Source organism: Antedon mediterranea, chromosome 2 (genome assembly GCF_964355755.1).
Source record: "Antedon mediterranea chromosome 2, ecAntMedi1.1, whole genome shotgun sequence".
Classification (NCBI taxonomy): domain Eukaryota; kingdom Metazoa; phylum Echinodermata; class Crinoidea; order Comatulida; family Antedonidae; genus Antedon; species Antedon mediterranea.
This window is the reverse complement of record NC_092671.1, coordinates 9902661-9923285: the sequence shown is the minus strand read 5'-3', so window position 1 is coordinate 9923285 and position 20625 is coordinate 9902661. Positions and strand designations below refer to the sequence as shown.

The following is a 20625-nucleotide window of genomic DNA, read 5'->3' as shown; positions in this document are numbered from 1 at the left end:
TTGAACCCTGAAACTTGACATTGGAAGGCAAGGAAGCATGTTCACCACAGCTCCAATACAATTATTCATCGATTTATCATTATCTGTTCTCTACCTACTGAAGTTCATTTGTTTTTTGTTTCATATATTGGCAGCAGCCTCTCATTTTCCTTCATTAGCAGAATACGACACACTCTAATTCTTCCTTCGAGGACGTTTTTCTTCCTTTTCCAATAAGGCATATCATCATCTTCAGTCTCATATCCTAGTAATAAAAGTGTCCTAGTATTCAGTTATTATATTTGTCTTTTATCGTCTATTTGTATTGACTTTAATTCACTAATTAATTTAAATTTTTCAGCCTGCATTTTTAAGGATAGTTTTACACCGAAATACTTCATACCTACTATACGATGATTATGACAACGTGGTCCAGTTGTTTAATTGCTTTTAGACAATTATTACTTGATTCTCAGCTGAAAAAAAAAATCTCAAAATTATTCCTCCTTGGATTAAAGTCCACCATAAAACATTGTTCATGTCTTTAATATTATAACAAGTACTTTTTTGTAATACAAATAATAGAAAAACAATACAGCGCCCTCTCTAGTAAAAAATCACGATGGTGGGTTTTCGGTGTCACAACGTTCTTCATCGCCTTTTTAACGCAGGCAGATAAAATCGAATGGTTTCTTCTTTAATCCTTTTATAATTTTAAAAAATGTTTTAATGTTTGGATGTACAAAAAAATCTTTATAATAATTAAGTTTTTAATAGAATTTAGGATATTTTGACAGATATCGAAAAAGGCAAATTCCCAAAATATCTCCATGTGAACACGCATGCGCGTAAGCCTTGAATGCATGCGGCCTAAATAACCAGGAAGGAAACGAGAGTATAGGTTTCAAAATCTATACTTTATTCCCAAAATAGGACCTTAGAATATCAATTTTTTGTGCCTTATTTTTATTGGAAACTCGACATTCTTTCTGGTGAAATATAAAGATATAGCTACTCAACGAAGTTCATCAATCGGCACCTGAAAGTGAGTATACGCCCTTCTTTGCTCACTTATCTCGTTACACAGCTGCTATCTCCTCAACACTGTACTGAGCACGGTCGCCATTTTACGATTAGTATCACGTGTAGTTTGTTTAATTTGTATGAATAGAATTTATAATAATAATCAAAATAATATATTATAAAAGATAAATAAAGGTGGTTCATTCATGTGGTTTTTTTCTCTACATTTGATGTGAAACGTGTATGGTGTGGGTTGAGTTTTGTTTTGAGAATAGCTTACGAGAAACACCGCTGTTGCTGTTCTCTGCAAAAATGGTTTGCGAAGCTAGCTCTTCAATTCAAAATATTTCATACGTTTATATACGTAGGAAGTAAGCGCGTGGGAGTTGGTTGATAATCGGTAATTCTAGTGTAGTTGTATTGAACGGTAACCGGCTGTTAAGTATACAAGACACTTCTGTAGGAACGGTTTCAGTATGATTAGAAGACATTCATAATAATTACGTAATTCCTAATTGTACAGCCTAGCCGTAGTTTGTGTTTTTCCGAAAGTCATGCAGCACTGTCTGCTAGCTGGAGAAGTGCGTGTGTGTGTGTGTGTGCCACTTTGGCATTAGTCAACAAATCAGTGTAAACATAACTGATTAACATTGCAAAGTGTAGCTGATAGCTGATATACTGTGTGATTGCATTATTCCTTGCCAAGCGGTGCCTTTCTCTCGCAGGATTTTATGAATGAATTTCAACATCCTGTTTTGCTTACCTTCAGTTTTTCAAATGATAATTGATTTTTTAAAGTATTATTAAGTGCGTGGATTCTACATTTATTATGGACTTGCTCAGACAGGAGTTAAGTGGTCCCTTGCAAAGGATATTTTCTTCAAGTGTACCATCTGTGAACTAAACATTTTTCCTCGCTTAGTTCATTAATAATGGATTACTTAATTATGGATTTTACATATTCTCATCTTTGGAAATATTTATAAGAAAAAATATTTTTTCTACTAATTATTTTTTCATGCAAGATCATTTGTATGTATGTGTATTTATTTATTGGTATCATGTTGAATTTTCCCCCTCAAGCTTTTTGGACCGTGATCCTCTCACCTCCAGATAAACCGTTTAATTGTAAATTGGCCGGTGAATTACTGAATTGTAAATCGGCTGAATTGGAACTGAATTCTCCTCTTACACAGCCCATGACTTCCGACCAGACAAACGAGAGCTCTACTTTGGATTCTAGAACTACGGTAAGGAAATATCTTTTTTTTTTATAAAGTTTGAATTCACCTTTGAACAATAATAATAATGTGTATTGTGGTTGCTATTAGTAGTAGATTTGACCAGTTTGTTAGGCAACCATATGTTACATACAGTGTTATCTAGAAACATCATTCAAGTCAATAGAAATGAAAGACTTAATAATTATAATCCAAGGAAACAGTAATGATTACAAAAGGTTACAATGGGTGTAAACAAGTTTGTATGTTAATCTTACAGTAAGGGTTTTTGGATCTGTGTTTAATTTAACAGTGGGTGGATCTGTGATTTTGTTTTTTTAGGGGGGGGGGGGGGGGTTGATTTTATTTTAGCTGTCAAGAAGCATGCTCCTACTCCTAGTGGGAACCAAGCTTTAGCACTAACCCTTTGATCTGGCACAGCAGTGGGAACCAAGCTTTAGCACTAACCCCTTGATCTTTCCTTGTTTAAGACCACTATAGTATGTAAACTGGTCAGTAGTGAATTGTAACAATGGCATTATATTTTATTATGTATAAATTATCATTGCATTTAATTTTTTCTTAATAGTAATTATTGTTTAAGCTTGGTTCCCACTAGCGACGCAACGCAAGGACGTAACGCAACGCAAGTGAATTGACCAATCACAAGCGATGGCTTATTCGCTTGTGATGGCTAACTGTCTATAACTTCGCTTGTGATTGGTTAAAACGCTTGCGTTGCGTTTACGTCCTTGCATTACGTTCTAGTGGGAACCACGCTTTACTGTATGTTTCTGAATTCAACAAACTTTAATTTATCTAACAGTAAGGTCTTACAGTATGCTGATCATGTAAATAGGATTGGGTGACTTCACATTCGTAAAAGCTTTTTAATTATTTTGAAGTGGATGTTACTGAAGTTCAAAATTAAGTATGGATTTTTATAATTCCTTCAATCAATCATGTTTATGGCCAAAATAAATATTTAAAAAAAACCTAAATTACAGATATAGAAACTGCGAATTTTTAAGATGTTCAACAGAGTTGATTATCTCAAGACAACAGCATTCAGAATTGTACTATTACTGTAGTACTAGTAATGACTTTTTTATGCTTATTTTAAGAGTGTTTTACTTTAATTTATTGGTATAAAAGTTCCAATTTAGCAGACCAACTAACATAGAATATAGTTTAGTTTGCAGTTTCAAGATTATTGCACAGTTAGCTTTTGATATTTTACCTGTAATTAATGTTTAAGTAAACATTTGACTTCTACAATAGATAACTATGTCACAAATTTAATTGTGGTTTAGTGGGTGGTAGTAATTGGTGTTACCTATCCTAGCATCTTAGACCTAGTAGATATCATTGCTTCATTAATTTGAAGATGATTCTCTTGACGTTACATTTTTTGAAATGTTAATTATTAATCTCTGACATGCAAAGAGATGGTCCATTGGTAAGGAATCAGACTTCCGTGTGAGAAGGCATGGGTTCGACACCCTGTGTCATTCTCCTTTGTTGTGTTTTAATACGGACTACACACATATTTGCCTCCTCTTTCGGTATACCATTGTGGTGTACATGCACAAGTGTAGCTCAAAAACTGTGTATTTCATACAGCAGCAGATTACTGCATCGTGTGTACCACTACTGTAGCAATCAGAATTTTCTCACTTTCCATTAAATACAAATTTTTAGCATTTAGTTTTATTTCAGTAAATACTGACATTATGTTTTGTATTGAGCATTTTCATTCTAAGCCATATTGGCAAATTCTAGAATAGATTTGGATCGTCTACCTCATAAGTAATTCAATTGAAAACAAGTATTTTTTTCCGTTTTCAGCATTTTGTCATGCTAGTTTGGTGTTGTTAATTGTAGTTTATTTCTCATCGATGGAATTTGTTATTTTCAAGTTTGATACTGAATGTCATCCATAACGAGATTAATAAACAGCCGACTCTGTATATTGACGTCAAACATAATGATGTACATGCACATAATACTGATATTATAATGTTTCTGAGGTAGTTATTTATAATGTTTTAACTTGGTAATGTACCAGGAAAAAATAAATAAAAGATAGAAAACTTTGTAATATTTAAAACTAAAAGAATATATTATTTTTTTTAATTTTATAGTTAATTGCTTGGTATTGTATAGAACCAACTGCATTACTGTATGTTCCATCTGAAGTATGTTTTAGTTCTAGTTGTCCTATGACCTAGAGGAATCGTAGGGGTGTAGCAGATGAGATAGAGTAGTTGTACCCATTATGATACAATGCACAGGCTTACTGTATGTCTATCTCCTCTCTGGGCTGGGGGGGTTTTGTTGGATGGCATGTCATTGGTTCGCCTGAATCGACACCCTTATATTTGGTTTTTGTTTTTAGTACCAACTGGGTTTCCACCCTCCACACCATGCTCCTGAAGGAGTTAGTGGGGTATTAATTTTAGTCGCCGGTGTTTGATAGTGGCTGTCTCTGTGGACTAGTACACCGGGGTAACGCCCTACTCATCTCAAAAGATGTACTACTATAGGTGCTTTAAAGTGGACATGAGCTAGATGCTAGACCTACGGTTTATAGTCCTTATCTGTGAAGACTCGTTCTACCACCAGAACCATGGAGCGTGTGAGCCTAGAACCTTTGCTGATGTATGGCTACGTAATTAAGGTTCCACTGTCTTAACTGCTTGGTCACCTGATCCTATGAAGTATATATGTTGCCCAATACTAATAGATTAATACAATTTAACAGACTTCCATGTTGAGCTATACTCACAAACAGTGTGTTACACAGTTTTAAATGATATAATAACCAATCTGTAGTGATATATTGTGAACATGGGTAATATACTGTAATAACGGCTAATTTAAATAGTATAGTCGCAATTCTCTAAAGGGAAGCATTTTATTTTCTATCTTTCATACAGTAATCTGAAAATATTTATCCAAGTTTATGATTTGTCCAATATTCGGAAAACTAAACTATATTGTTATTTCTTAATATAGTAACTATTTCATGTTTGGTCTGATTCATTTCCTATAGGGAATTAAAACAGATTGATGTGCAGTGTTACAATGACTTTTACTAATATAAAAATAAATTCACGAAAATTATTAAGCTAGGTACTGAATCCTAAAGTGATATACTTTAAATCTGTAAAGTGTCAAATACAGTAGAACAACCCCTCCTGTGGTACACCCTGATTAAGGGGGACACTTGTGAAACGAACTAGCTCAGCAATTATTATTATTATTTAAACCCCCTCTATGTAGGGGCCACTTTATTTAGGGGACATTTTGTTGGGTCACTGTAGGTGTTCCCTAGAAGTTCTACAGTTATTTTTGTTTTCTTACAGCATTTTAAATTTGGGTACAGTAGAAAGCAATTCGTTTCGTTGCCTGCTAAATATTGCTGGAAAAACCAGCTTCCAGAGAACATTGAGTGTTATGATCTAGACAGGAAAGTCTGTGAGATTACAACAAGTTATTGTCAAATAATATTGCACAAAAAATCTCATGATAATTGAAATAGATGTAACACGGATAATAGGTACTACAATATGATTAAATAATTAATAGTATAAATTCATTTTATGTTGCTATTATTAGTAATTGTATGTTTATTTGAATACTATTGTTTGGTTATTGATTTTTCTGATCTGAATTACCCATATTAAAATATCAATCCTATTGTGGTATTACTGTAATACAAGATTGTCAAGTTTTGTTGTTGTTGTTGATTTGCCAGTTTAGATAATGATGACAATGTAATGCACATTTAGATTAACATAATAATAATGAGTTTAGATTAAATCGCAAGAATATAAATCTGATGGTAAGAGAAATATTATGTATGTACGGTAAGTAGTTATTTTTTAACTTACTATCACTATAAAATGATGATAATATTAATTACATTTTGTTCCCATGTATTCAACAAAAAACCCTGCCCTTAAGTGAAAATTAAATGGTTGTAATACTTAATAGTCCATTCATTTCTTCAGGGGAAAAAAAACTTGGCTGACCTTTATGAGGTCATGGTCACGCATTAGTAATTTTAAAGTAAACAAATTTAAATAAATCACTAAACCAATATGTAATAAAAAACTATACATTTGCTGGTCTTTAAACCATAATGGAGAAACTAACAATATGGCTTGATATTCTATTAATAGATCAATAGACCATGTGATCTGGTCTCCTTGGAACTCATTGATCTGTGATAATATTATAATGCACTGTATGACAAACAAGCGGGAACCATTAATACAGTATTATATAGGACCATGTGCTTAGTACCTGTTGTTAAGTAGACTTAAAGGAATTTTATTGAAAGTAAAATTGCTATATCTGCTTCACTTTGTTGACAATATTAGGATCAACCATTTTTTCTGGTTTATAGATGGTAAGTAATTTCTCCATGGTAGAGTATACACCACATTGTAGGCCTCGTCTTGTGACTGACAGCATTTATTCATAAGCCTTGTGAGGTTATACAACTTCACAGGCCTTGTTAGGAAACATAACCTAACTACAGTATAGGCCTTGTTAGGCAACATACTACAGTACTGTATGCCTTGTTAAGGCAACATAGTACAGTATATAGGCCTTGGTAGGCAACATACTACAGTACTGTATATGCCTTGTTAGGCAACATAGTACAGTATATAGCCCTTGGTAGGCAACATACTACAGTACTGTATATGCCTTGTTAGGCAACAAAACCTAATTTCACTATATACTGTAGGCCTTGTTGTATTGGCAACCATGCTTGAATTTCCATTTTTATGACATCTTCCATGGCTTAAAAGCTATGTACTGTATGCGTATGTTCTGTTTTGTTGAATGATGCCGTACCTTGTTTATGATTTTTGTATGTTACCTGGAAACTGAATAAAATAAAATAAAAAAATAAAAAGTACAGTACTTCATATTGTTTTAAGAATTTAAATTTTTTTGTCGAGATTGTAAAAAGCATGGAGATATTCATCCAATATTAATTTGTGTTTTATGTATTGTGGAAAAAGTGTTTTAATAAGCTTCTTTGATTGAATGCAAGTGTGTTAACTGGCTATAATAAATATTTTATGATATTTAAACTGGTGACTGTATTAACAGACTATAGGTGAAAGGTTACAAGCAACAATGTTACCACATTTTGTGTTCATTGTTATTGAAGGGTACCCATATTCAACTACCTGCCAGCATAATAACAATAATATAGTATCGGCTTTTTGTAATAATGTTAATATGTCACTGCTTTGATTAAATAAATAGTTTCCAAAACCAAAAACGATAAATAAAAGATTTAATTAACGTACTGATCCATATTTTGAGCTTTTGGTATTCATTCGTATTATGAGTTAGTTTTAATGACGCAATGCAGAAAATTAAACTCTTCGTGTTATAGGTCAAACTCATAGGTCAAAGACATACAGTATTTTTTATTGGTTCCCGAAAATGCTACACAAAATGCGGTATAAGTTTATATACCACATTTTATCCACAAATTTATCACCATAGATTATATTTCTATTTCCAAAAATATATCGTAATTGTATTTTATATACAGGGCTTTTGTGTTATTGTTATCAACTATTATGTACAGTACACGTATTCCAGCTCATGACGGAGACGTTAACAATGATTACACAGTAATACCTTTACAAATAAACACTTTATTATGTGAATATAAATATATCCCATAGGACACACTGCCACAAAAAGGAATCTATTTTATAGTGTTTGGCACATGTACAGTACTGTACTTATCTGAATAGACATTTTATTAATTTAAAGTAAAATGCTCAATTTTATTAGTACACTTATTTATTTTTTAGAAATGTAACATGTCATGGTGATATAAAATGATGTTATGTGACAATACCTAACATATTGCTCTGTCATTCAACATTGGTAGTTTACAATAGAACTTTTAATTTTCTTGGTTTTGATAATTTTGCAGCGATAATTCCTGTTACCATGTGTTCTTAGTTATTTTTACATCATTATTTTTGTCATGTTTTGTTTATATTGTGTGTTTCCAAGGTTCTTCTTATCAATCGCATTAAATCGGCGATAAACATTTCACGTTTCTGATTAAACATTTCACGTTTCTGATTTTTACTGTGTTTATTTAACGTTATTATGAGACATCAGACATTAAGTAGGGGGTAGGATATATAGGATATACGGATATAAATTATTTTTTAGACAGTTTATAATATTTTATGGATGTCAATTCTGAAAGAGAGATGAAATGAAATTAATAAATTCTCGGATTATGATGAGTTCACATAATGGTGGATCATGTGAGGATAATTTATATACAGTACCAGTATGTACTTGGTATTAAAAGAAAGCACATACAATGTTATGATTTATGTACCTTGAAGTATTTCACAATTCCAATTCAGGGTTTTTTAGCTCACAGTAAATCGCATTAATATCTTCTGGGAAAATCCCTATGATTTTGAGAATAGTAATTGCGGGGTTTTTCAAAGAAAACAGTCTTCAGTATTTGGTATTCAGTATTAATTTTTTTTTATTGCATGTACTGTAGACTAGAACCTCACCTTTGGAACGCACAATTAAGGGGAAAATTTCATATGAAACGACAAGGGGAAATAAAAGTGTAGGTTTTAAGGCCTAATCCATGTTCAGGAGATTCTTTTATTAGAAGGACATTGGTCCTTGAAGTGTTTCCTTAATAGAGTTTCTTGTAGCATGTGCATTATTTTTCAGTGCTTTCATCATATCACGGCTTTGATTTTTTTGCTAATGACATTGGAATTGATTAAACTATGACATTGTGTAGAATATTCAAGCATTATTTTGAGTAATCTTTTAACTCATAACTAATACACAATAACCTGACACAATTGACGTCAAAAATTTCAATGTCATGATTTTATTGCTCACTTGTTCTACGTCACTTTCCTGAAGATTGTTTTTTTTATTTCTACTTTCAATCTTTATTTAATAATGCAAAGAAGTGTAAAATTTAATCTTCTATTTTCATTATTGAAAATAACAAAGTGGTGAAAAATATGACATGGTGAGGAGATTAATTTGTTAGTATTATTATTTGTCTATTTTGTGCCTAGCTTACCTGGATAAACCGACAATAGCCTTTCTCCTCGAAGAGCGAGATATACCTCGAAAAGTAATTATAAGTACTATCACTTGTCTTGGTACATTGGAATTTTTTTTTACAGCTGTGTGGTTGTTTAAATAATGGCTTTTATTTCTTCATATACAGTATGCCAACATATTATTTCTGTCATTTCTGGGATATAATAAAAAAAAATATTAGTACATTGGAATTTTTTTTTTACAGTTGTGTGGTTGTTTAAATAATGGCTTTTATTTCTTCAGATATGCCAACATATTTTTTCTGTCATTTCTGGGATATCATAAAAAAAATATTAACTCGCTGAAAGCACAAATTGCTTGTATTCTGACACAAATAGTTTATAAAATATTCAACGCCATTTACCGGTTATCACTGCAACTTTTAGCTTCACCACGAAATAACGGTAAATTTGATTGACAGCTGTACTGTAGAATCGTGAACAATTGAACGATCACATTGCATTTTGGGTAATACGTTAAGGTTTTTGTCATTTACCAACTAATTTATTCGGTTAGTTGAGAGCACAAATTTAGCAGAAATGCGGTCAGTCTAAGAATGATTTTATTGAAATAAATGGTTTATTCAGCACTATACAGAAGTCAGAACTGTAGATGCAGTTAATTCTGACTAAATCATTACAAATAAAGGAATTACGCAAAACTGTACCCTGCTTAAATGTTGAATGCAGTCATTATATTAATAATAGAAAAGTAATATTAATATAATAACATTAATAACATTAAATGAAAACCAAGCAACTTACAGTTAACGTGTGTACAAACTTCTCTGATTACCGTACTGACGCGGGTATAAGCCCATACTCGGGTATAAGCCCACCCCCGACTTTTGACTAATTTTCATGAAAAATGAGGCACTCGGGTATAAGCCCACCCATTAATTTGAAGATCTACAGTGTGTGTCGTAATACATTATTTTGTATTTGGCGACGTCCATACACCGAATACACCTACCTTTGATCATAACCAAGCTAGGCTAATATACGCTAGGCCATATGAGGCCTAGCGGTCCTGTTTTGTTTACACTCCATAGCGGTCGAAGATCGCTTCACACATGACGCTACAAGTCGCCAAAACGGCAAACCACTATTTGGTATCGGCTGCCATAAACAAGCTTATTAAATTTCTTTGGTACATTTCTATTTAACGAACATTGTATACTTGCTTTTCTGCTTGATAAATTCTTGTTCAATTGATGTTTAAAATAAAATATTCTACGATAAATTACACGAACTATAAGCTTAATTTTCCGACACTCTACAGTACAGGACAGAATTATTGCAAAAATCCCAACGCATTCAACACGTTGTCGTTGCGTTGTGTTTGCGTTGCGTTGAACGGCTTTCAACGTTTAGTTGTTTATTCAACGAAAGTCATTATCAGCATGTCAAGTAAACAATTAGTTATTTCAACGCTAGCTGCTGCAGCACTTGACTGGCCGATTGCACGCCTGAACGATCAGTAACAACAACAGGCAAAATACCTATCGGCAGTCACTACCAGATATTTTAATATAAAACAAAATATAGCTTCATATTATATATTTTATGTATTGAACAGACAGTTACCAAATAAAACACACAGTGATCCTCAGTGTTAATTTATTTCCCAGTGTTTAGTGAAGGAAAACATCGAATAATAAGGTCGATGCTAAGCCTAACACTAACAGTCACTGTACTGTAGGTCTGACGAGAAAAACACGATCTCACGTCGTAAAATCAAACAACCTGGTAAACTGAAAAATCAACACACGAGGCCGCCACTCCGGCTTCCGGTTCCTCAAGAAAAACACCACGTGTGTTATGACGTATTTTAACGATCGTTAATGAGACGACGAAGTAACTAATTTTATTTAGGCCTACATTTTTTAGCTGTTCGAGATTCAAGAGGATTCAAGAAATAAAGTTAAAATAATGTTTCTCTATTTTGGTTTTTATTTTGTAATTGGTCCCATGTAATTTTAAAGAACTAAAAAATGCGACGTGTCGACGCCTTTGAACCAATATATAAATCGAACAACATTACATTTACATTTTTAAGTACAACAAAGCGTTTTGAATACGTTAACAATAGAGCGCGTTGAATGTGTTGAACCCGTTGACCGTTCATTGACGACGTTAAACAATTGATTTCCATAGCGTTGAACGCGTTGAAAACGTTAAGCGTTTTGAAAAGCATCAAACAATGCGCTCCACTCTATCCGGTACACTGTAAGTGTTTGAAATGTTGACTGTTCTCTCGCATATTCTCGCAACTCCCATCCCATTCATACAGTTGCAGGCCAAAGTAATTATTAACAAGAAACAATAATATGGTAAAAGAAAACGCCTAACCTATACTATATTGTCTTGCATCAGAATAATTCTTTATTCTGAATTGTTTTGTTATTCTAATATTTGTGGGTTACACCTACCTGTAGGCGTAAATAATATGGTATGGCACCGTAGACTTACCGTATAACATTGTAGTTGTAATGTATATTAAATTTAAGAGATAGACCTATAAATATATTAATAAAACTAACGGTGTTTTGTTTTTGTTATTCTAATTATTCTTCTTCGTGGGTTACATTAGGCGTGAATGTTAATTTATAATAATGTTATGGTTAATGATATGGTAGGTCTATGGTAGGGATAAAGCAACGGAACGGTGTTTCTTTTCTTAATAACTTTTTACGTATTTATGGGTTACTATTATTTGATTGTTTTTTAGGGTGGGTTACTATTAGAAGGGGGGTTACTATTACTAATCTTAAATTAGGAATCTGAAAATAGTAACCCACCCTTAAATTTTCCGGTGAACAACTCAGTAGCTAATAGCACCAAAACCACCAATAAACACATTTGGTTGAACTCATAACTTTAATTTATAAAACTCAAAAACACTCAATCCTCCTCCACTCCCGAGATCAAAAACATGAATTATCTCCTTATTTTCAAAATACGACTGCATCATAAATAATAATAAACATTGACTGATACTCATATAAGGCCCTGTTTCTGCTGCCAAGAAAATACCGTATTTTATACGGTATTTTTTTAATACCGGACGTATATATACCGTATTTTTTTGGCAGCAGAAACTGCGCTTAAAAGTGGAAGCAAATGAGGAAGAGAGTCAACGAACATGGTCTCGCGTTCCCTGATCGCTACTTGTGGCCGAAAACAATACAAACAATATTGATTGATGAACTGTCAAATGTTATATTAGAATACACTGTATTTTGTATTTAAAAGGGTATTTTGCTTACACAAGGCATGTTATTTCATTAGAAATGTTTGTTTTTAATTACTAAATCAAATAAGGTAGATTGTATATTATACTACTATCATTTATGTGTTACTTAATATTGGCTGGGAATTTTTAATGTTTGTATACCGGCCTTTATTTCCTCTTATCTTGTATACCAAAATAAATAAATAATTATCCAATAAAACATTATGTTTAAAAACAAGCGCGTTGAATGTGTTGAACCCGTTGAGCGTTCGCGTATCGTTCATTGAATACGTTAGACAATGGAATTCAATAGCGTTCAACACGTTGAAGTCGTTGAGCTTTGATGAAACGTTCAACAATGCGTCAGTGACATCAATAGTGAAACCGCTGTTATCGGTAACGCGTTTCAAGTCGTCGCCGCTCTAGTTTTAACAATGGCTTTTGTGACGGTCAGTTATTGTAAAAAAACAATATAAATATTTCAATTCATGGAAATAAGCATAAAAACCTTAGCAATACTCAGTTTTTCCACCATTCCAATCTTAGTTGCTGCTGATCATTATCGAATTATATTATATTACTGTTACAAAATGTTTAAACGCGGACAAGCTGTACAAGCTATTGACCCAGATTCTGGTATTTGGTTACGAGGAACTGTTAAGGGAGTTTATCCCGATGCCGTTGTAGTATCCTGGACTGGCTATAATTCTGTAAGCCACGTCAAATTACAGTACGTAAGACTTCCAATGAAGAAACGACAATGTAAGATCAACCGCGAACACTTTCCGGAGACAGGCGACCCTAAAAAGTTACAAAGAGGAGACCTGGTCCAACGAGTACTTGCGTCAGGATTGAGAGGACCAGTAGTTGCTGTTAAGTTTAATGATATATTTGCATCAGAGGTGAGTAATCGACATTCATATTTTTTTGGCTTTATGATATTTAGTTCAAACGGCGATCATCTCTTTTAAAAATGTTAAGGAAGGGGTCGCTTTTTTAATTAAATTGTTTTACATATTTTCAAAAATGATAGGGGCCTATTGTTGCCCGTTTTAAATTAAATTTATTGTTAGTTAAAATACTTAATTATCTATGGTTTATTTATTTCGTTATAGGTTCATTCACTTTTGTTTTATGATATTTTAGTTCAAAGTCGAGCATCTTTTTAAAAAGTGTTAAGGAATAAGTCACCTTTTAATTAAATTGTTTTACATATTTCCACAAATGATATTGTTAAATTTATTGTTAGTTAAAATACTTGACCCAACCAATGTATCGTTTTTTAAATGTATGGCAAATGTTTAAACTAAATATTTTTTTCTGATACAGGTAAAAGCAGAAACGGGGGAAACGATCCCATACGAATTTATGACCGAGGCAGACGACCAACGAGTTGACAAAGATGACGATGGTATTGATGGTGATGGCGACAATGATGATGATGGCGACAATAGTGATGATGACGACAATGGTGATGATGGTGATGGCGATAATGTAGATAACATACCAGAACCTGCACCAAAAAGAAGACGCCGTCAGAGTACTGTCGATGTTACAAAGAAGGTAGGCTTAAATTCTGTTGACATTGTATTAGATTACTTATCACAATGTTAATGTCGCATAGATTTTACCAAAAATTTGTTTGAAAAAATGTATTTACCTTAACATGTGTAATTTAAAGCAAAAAATAGTCAAATTGTTTTGGGTTTTTTTGCCGAAGTGAGTAACTTTATTGAAACTATAAAATAACCCATTCATAGTCAGATTTTATTAATTTTAATTTTTCATGGTTTTGGGGAAACAATACATCTTTAATACCTTGAAACCAAACCAAAAAAAACAAAAAAACAAAACCATAACTGTACATGTGTCCCTTATTAATTACGTAATTTTTGCAGGTCGATTAATGAAGTTTCTTTTGTTTATATTTTATGTAGGCTGCGACAGTTATAGAAGTAACTCATCCGCCGCTACCACCAACTGCTGACTCTGACGAAGAATTTGAGAACAGATTCATGATCTATGACACCGACAACGTCGACCTCCACAACGCAGACCAGACACTAGACGAACTGACCAACGACTACGACAAGGAAATGACATTTGCGAGTGACAGATGGGATGATAAGAATGAGATGGAGCGTCGCCAAGACCGACTTGAACTTAGACTGGGACGTACGGAAGACCAACTAAAAGACATAAAGGACGAAAACAAACAGCTACGAGAACTACTGGACCAGAAAACAAACGAAATCGCAACACTACATCAACAGGTATCTGACATTATGGCAACTTTACAACAACAAACTAACATCAGACAACAGCCACAAGCAGCACAACACCAACCACCATTGAACAATGACAATGATACACATCAAATACCACAGGACTTACGACGACGACTACTTAGCTTTACTGACGACCGACTAAAGATGGCACGACTATTGACTGAATACTTCTTTACTGAAGAAGAAAGACGCAATTGCAATACGTCAGGACGAAACGGCGCTGCTCGACTCGACGCGACTAGACTGGACTACATTAAGACTGAAGTGTTTAACCTAGCGCCTGCCCCTGTTGCAGAAATTGATATTAGATGGAAAGAATGCCTTAAGTCAATTGATTCAGCACGTAGACAAATTAAATTTAAACAGAGACACCAACGAGAGTAGGCCTAGATTTAACTTATATTGTAATTGTAATGTATTTAAATTGTACTATTTTTTATTCTTTGCCATTGTTAGCCTTTGTTTTTATTGCTTTCGTTTGTTTTCTATGTCTTTGATTTATAAATAAAATTAAATTGTAATTATAGTTTTCTATGTCTTTGATATATAAATAAATAAAATCAATTGCAATTATAGTTTGGCTTTTTGTTTTTATTCCTTTCGTTTGTTTTCTAGGTCTTTGATATATAAATAAATAAAATCAATTGCAATTATAGTTTGGCTTTTTGTTGTATACTTTAATATATAATATATATAATAGCATGATTGAAATAAGGAATTTAATAATACAGTACACATTAAAATATGGATCATACCACAGTAAATATGTACAGCATAAAACTTAACTAAGCGTAATTTCCAGAGATAAATGGCAACTAAACATTATATATTACATTCGTTAAACTAAACACAATATTAAAAACGCGAGATAAATGAGACTCGAAATAAATCGGCACTAGTAACCCGTCGCGTGTCCCTTGCATCTAATAACAGCAGGTACGACGATTCTCAGATGGGATACATATTTCCTGCACAGTTTACGGTTCATCTTTGTTTTCCAAAACTGATTGATGCCTGCAACCAGTTCAGCCTTCACCATCGGTTTCCATTCCTATAAAATACAATCGTAAAATTACGTTATACAGAATAATTATAAACAATTTCGTAGACAATTAAAATGTTTTAAACATTGTTTTTAAACTGCAGTGTATGAACACCGATTTTTACTTACATTATGAGAATTAGACCAATAAAAGATGAATTGAATTACCTTTCGTAAAAAATCTTTAAGTTGATGCCACACAAGCTCGATGGGATTAAGGTCTGGTGACTCCGCCGGGGTTTTCCACCAATATATGTTCTCTCTTGTGAAATAATCGGCAGCGTAACGCGAAGTATGTTTGGGATCGTTGTCCTGCATGAAACGGAATTTGTTATCTGTGAACTTAGCTGAAACATACGGACGTAATACTTGATCTAAAATCGTGTCCACATAAAATTCTTTCCGCATTATCCCGTCGAATATGATTATTGGCGTCGCTCCCTCTGTAGAAATTCCCGCCCATACATGTACTTTTGTTGGATGTTTGGCCCTAGGTTTCAATTTCGGTTGTTCATGCAGCTTCCTAAATGTAATTCTAGCGTGATTATCAAGTTCAATTGTACATTCGTCTGTAAAGATAACACGTTTGAACTGTTCGGCATTTCGTATACATTTCACTGCGAAATCAAATCGATCAATCCGATTCTTTACTCTTATTAATTGGCAATATCTTGCACCTTCGCAAACCCATCCCAGTCTCCTACGTCGTCGTCTTACGGATCTGTCTGAAAATGTACAGCCTGTTTTCTCTTCCAATATATCCCGCAACTTACTTGAATTCAATTCTGAGTTGGCATCCATTTCATTGTTTATAATTGCCAAGTGTTCGTCTCTAAATTTACTGGGCCGGCCAGTGCGAGCTTTATCGGCAATCGTCGAATTGCTATTGAATCGTTCCAAAATTCGCCGAATCGTTGTGTCGTGTACCTTTATGCCATCATCGTTGAGCGTTTCCTGTATCTGTTTGACAGTGTTACCACGGTCGCGTAAACGTATAATTCTGGATCTAGTAGTGCAAGGTGTTTTCATCATGAAATTTCTTTCGAATGTGTCCACAAAAATCTTTCGCAAAAACTCCCATCCCATTCATACAATTGTGTTATTATAAGGAACAATAAGGTTTTGATTTTAAAGAAAACGCCTAACATTGCCTTATTGTCTTGCATCAGATTAGTCATTCCTATTTCTTGGTTATTCTATTTAACGCTTTTCTCTGCATGGGTTACATTAGGCGTCACAATAATTAATTAATTAATTTATAATATAATATATGATAATTTTAGGGATAATAAAACTAAACGATTTTTTCTTGCAATTACGCGTTATTTCATAATGAATGAACTCTTCACCTTTCGACGATCAGTTCGTTCCCCCATACTGTACGTCACGAAAAGCATGCGTGAAAAAGACACGACCAAAGATCGTAAAATTATGTTGGTGTATTGTTGCCTTCCACACGACTGGCATAGGCTACGTAGTTTTTACAATCAATTGAGAAATGTAGTACTGCGAAGTTTTTAGTTTGGAAATAATTAATTACGATGTGGCCTAACCTCCATGATTCACCGCCGCCTTAACATGGGTATTTACTACTCCAGTTTTAATATACGGTAGGCACACAGTAATTGAGGACATGACCGCTACTGTAGATGCGAGGGCAGACGTAGCTCATATACACACAGGCCTACTCGTTACGACGTTAGTAGTAGGCCTAGCCTTGTGTAATTTATTATTAGTTTCCGCGGAAAAATACACATTATGTTTGTTTTCTTCATTATTTGTAATACTGTATTTTATACTATTACTACTACTACTAATACACACTGGCAATCTGTAAATAACATACGATTGTTATTTCAACGCAAACTCAACGCAACACATTGTGTTGGTTGAATAAACAGTTCAACGAACTCAACACTTTCAACGCCAACGGACAACGCAGTTTCAACGCATTGTCAACACTTTAACAATGCGTTGAATGCGTTCAAAATCTGCAATAATTCTGTCCGGTACTGTACACCTCGTGTATTTAGTAGAGGCAACGTCGTACACGTGAGGGCGCTCGCTCGCATGGTGGAATACACAGTGTACATGTGCTGTTTTTGACGATCTGCATTTTTGGATCCTCGGGTATAAGCCCAACCCCCAAACTTGACGTGATTTCATGTTCAAGGGGGGTGGGCTTATACCCGAGTCAGTACGGTAATAATAATAAATTGAAACTAAACCACATTTGTACAGGAACCCGTCATGCAATTTACTATGATTTATGAATAAACAAATTTTAAAATAAAAATGATGAAACCGCATGTTTGCTTATTCAGTTATTCATATCACAGTTTGCTGTATATTTTGTTAGTTCAGTCATGTAATGAATAAAAATGAATAGGATTTTTTTAGATTAAATTGATTAATATTATATGATATCAGTATATATATACGTATAGATTTATGTAGATTTATGTAGCATATTGGCGAAATCATTAAAGCTATGAGTAGGTTTTAAGTGATATTGAATAGCAGAGGCTAGATTTATCATGAACTAGAAAAACAACACTTCTGTTTCGCTAAGACCTGACTAAAGGTTAAAATGAAAAGGTCAGCTGCAAAATGTATCATATACTGTAGTAGTATTAGATAGTATTGCACCGCACACATATTAAATGGCTGTTTAGAGAACACAAATGCATTATTATGTGGTCATAAAAAACTGTGCATAAAATATCTAGTCTTACTTTCCTGTCCCATGACGTCTTTGAAGGATAATCTGAGAGAATAGACCCACTAACTTGATGTTGATGATTGATTGCGTTAGCGAAAATATCTATTAAATTGAATTCTTATTGTCTTGTCAACAATTACTCATTTCTGCTATACACCATTAAAGCTTGCTGATGATTAACATACTTGACTGAATCCTACTAAACATACTAGAATTTCTTAATAGAATATATTTTGATATGAATGATTAACATTCGTTTGTGCATAAAATTCTGAAATAAAAGCAAATGAAATAATTTTTTAACCTACAGTATCGTGATTTAAAAAAAAAAAAACGTTTATATTATTGATCTGGGTATACTCAATTACTACAATCATTTAGGTAATTTTAAAACTAATACCACTCATTCAGCTGTTTAATAAAGAAAGAAATCCCAGGCTCTAAAATTATTCATCGGTTAAGTGGGACCAATATTTTGATTTGTTTTGTTGTACAGTTAAAATAACTATAGCGAGGCATAATGAATAGGCAAACTGCCTTAAAATGTGACATGTGTCAAGAAACTATTCTCATCATCAGAAGAACAGAAAACAACGCCTAGGGTACTTATATACCAATAGGACAGGTTGTATGTAAATAATTGCGAAAATAAATATTGGATGTTTCCTTATTAATGTGGTTTAGTACAGTAGAACCTTTAATATGGGGACACTGTCCTTTTGGTCCTTATAGACAATAAACATATTTCTCCTTATTGGGATGCCCATTGAATAGGAGTGTTCCAAAAGAGGTATTCTTCTGTATGTGAAGTTATTTCTCTTTCTACTAACAAAGTAAATATTTCCTGTCGTATTGTTTTGCAGGTTGCATCGACAACGCTCAATCCTAATGCTAAGGCATTCCCGGTACCCAAGAGGTCTGTGACCCCAGACGCAAACGACAACTTTGAGCTGGTAGATCATGACAATAGGGATTCAGGTACTGCACCATCACAGGTAGCAATGAATAGTAAAGGTAATAGTTATATATTTAATTGATCTCTTCTGTGCGGACAATTAGAAAAAAGTTTTCAAAACAGGAGATGCCGGCAATCACTCGATCGGAACGCTGTTGCTTCCCTCGTATATAATATTCTGCATGCGCCGAGTTAAATTTGCGGTTGGTTTCATGTTGTGTCATGTTGCCAGTTTGGAAAGCTTTTTAATAGTCCAAGATTGCAGTTGATATTTATACAATATTGTAGTACATGATTTTATTGAGATGGCTAGTCTAACAAATGTGAGATTTATAGTCTTGCAATGGTGTTTAATAATTTAAACACCTACTGTATTGCCAATATGTGATATGGGAAACTCCCTAAGAACATGTTATTCTAACAACATGTTTTCAGTAATGTGTTGATACATACTGTTATGGCCATGTGACAGACAGGTGATTGGTATAAGCACCTGTGTTATTTATTTTTGCCATTCACACCACTAACATATAGAGCTACTTGTATCTGAAGTGCAAGAACTCACTGTAGTTTGACTAGTCAGTGTGAATAGGTAGGTCATGAAGCTATAATTTTATAAATTTTTAATCTGTAATGGTATGGCTGTCTGGAAAATGCTGATGATTTATTCATTAACTCTGTTTGTTAAACACAACAACGAAATAGGCATATATGTTCGCAACCAATCGTTCACAAGACTAGTAAAAAAAAAATTATTTTGAAGGAACCCATAAAACAAAGTACAATAGTAATTGTTGCTATATTATGTCCCTCAGGTGCAAAATAAACTAGCACATTTATGACTCGACGAGTTTGTTATTACACAAGGCTTTTAAGTTAACTTAAGAACTATAAAAAAATCCAATACAGTACGTTATGTGAAATTAATATAGAGATACCCAGGTATGCTGATTAAATTTTGGAATGTGGGTAGTCTTGGAAGCTAACCGTGTAAAGTAATCTTGATAGTAAATGAT

General features: G+C 33.5%; 1 protein-coding gene and 1 long non-coding RNA gene across 4 annotated transcripts in view; one reads left to right on the top strand and one right to left on the bottom strand.

The window, feature by feature from the left end:
• Positions 1-93: 93 nt before the first annotated feature.
• On the bottom strand, positions 94-1843 carry LOC140040339 (uncharacterized). Its single transcript, XR_011842709.1, has 3 exons — positions 1283-1843; positions 383-455; positions 94-244 (listed from the first exon to the last, which is right to left on the bottom strand). It is a non-coding gene; the product is annotated as an uncharacterized lncRNA (long non-coding RNA).
• The window catches only part of LOC140040337 (uncharacterized), a 59102-nt gene continuing 39330 nt past the window's right edge, over positions 854-20625 (top strand). Inside the window, exons 1-3 of one of the 3 annotated variants that reach the window (XM_072086200.1) lie at positions 854-1024; positions 2086-2252; positions 19518-19668. In XM_072086200.1, the coding sequence (XP_071942301.1) occupies positions 2202-2252; positions 19518-19668 (202 nt within the window). In that variant the 5' untranslated portion in view covers positions 854-1024; positions 2086-2201. Of the gene's footprint in view, positions 1025-1961; positions 2253-6309; positions 6640-19517; positions 19669-20625 lie in introns of those variants that run through there. The other 2 variants (XM_072086199.1, XM_072086201.1) reach the window with 2 other exon arrangements.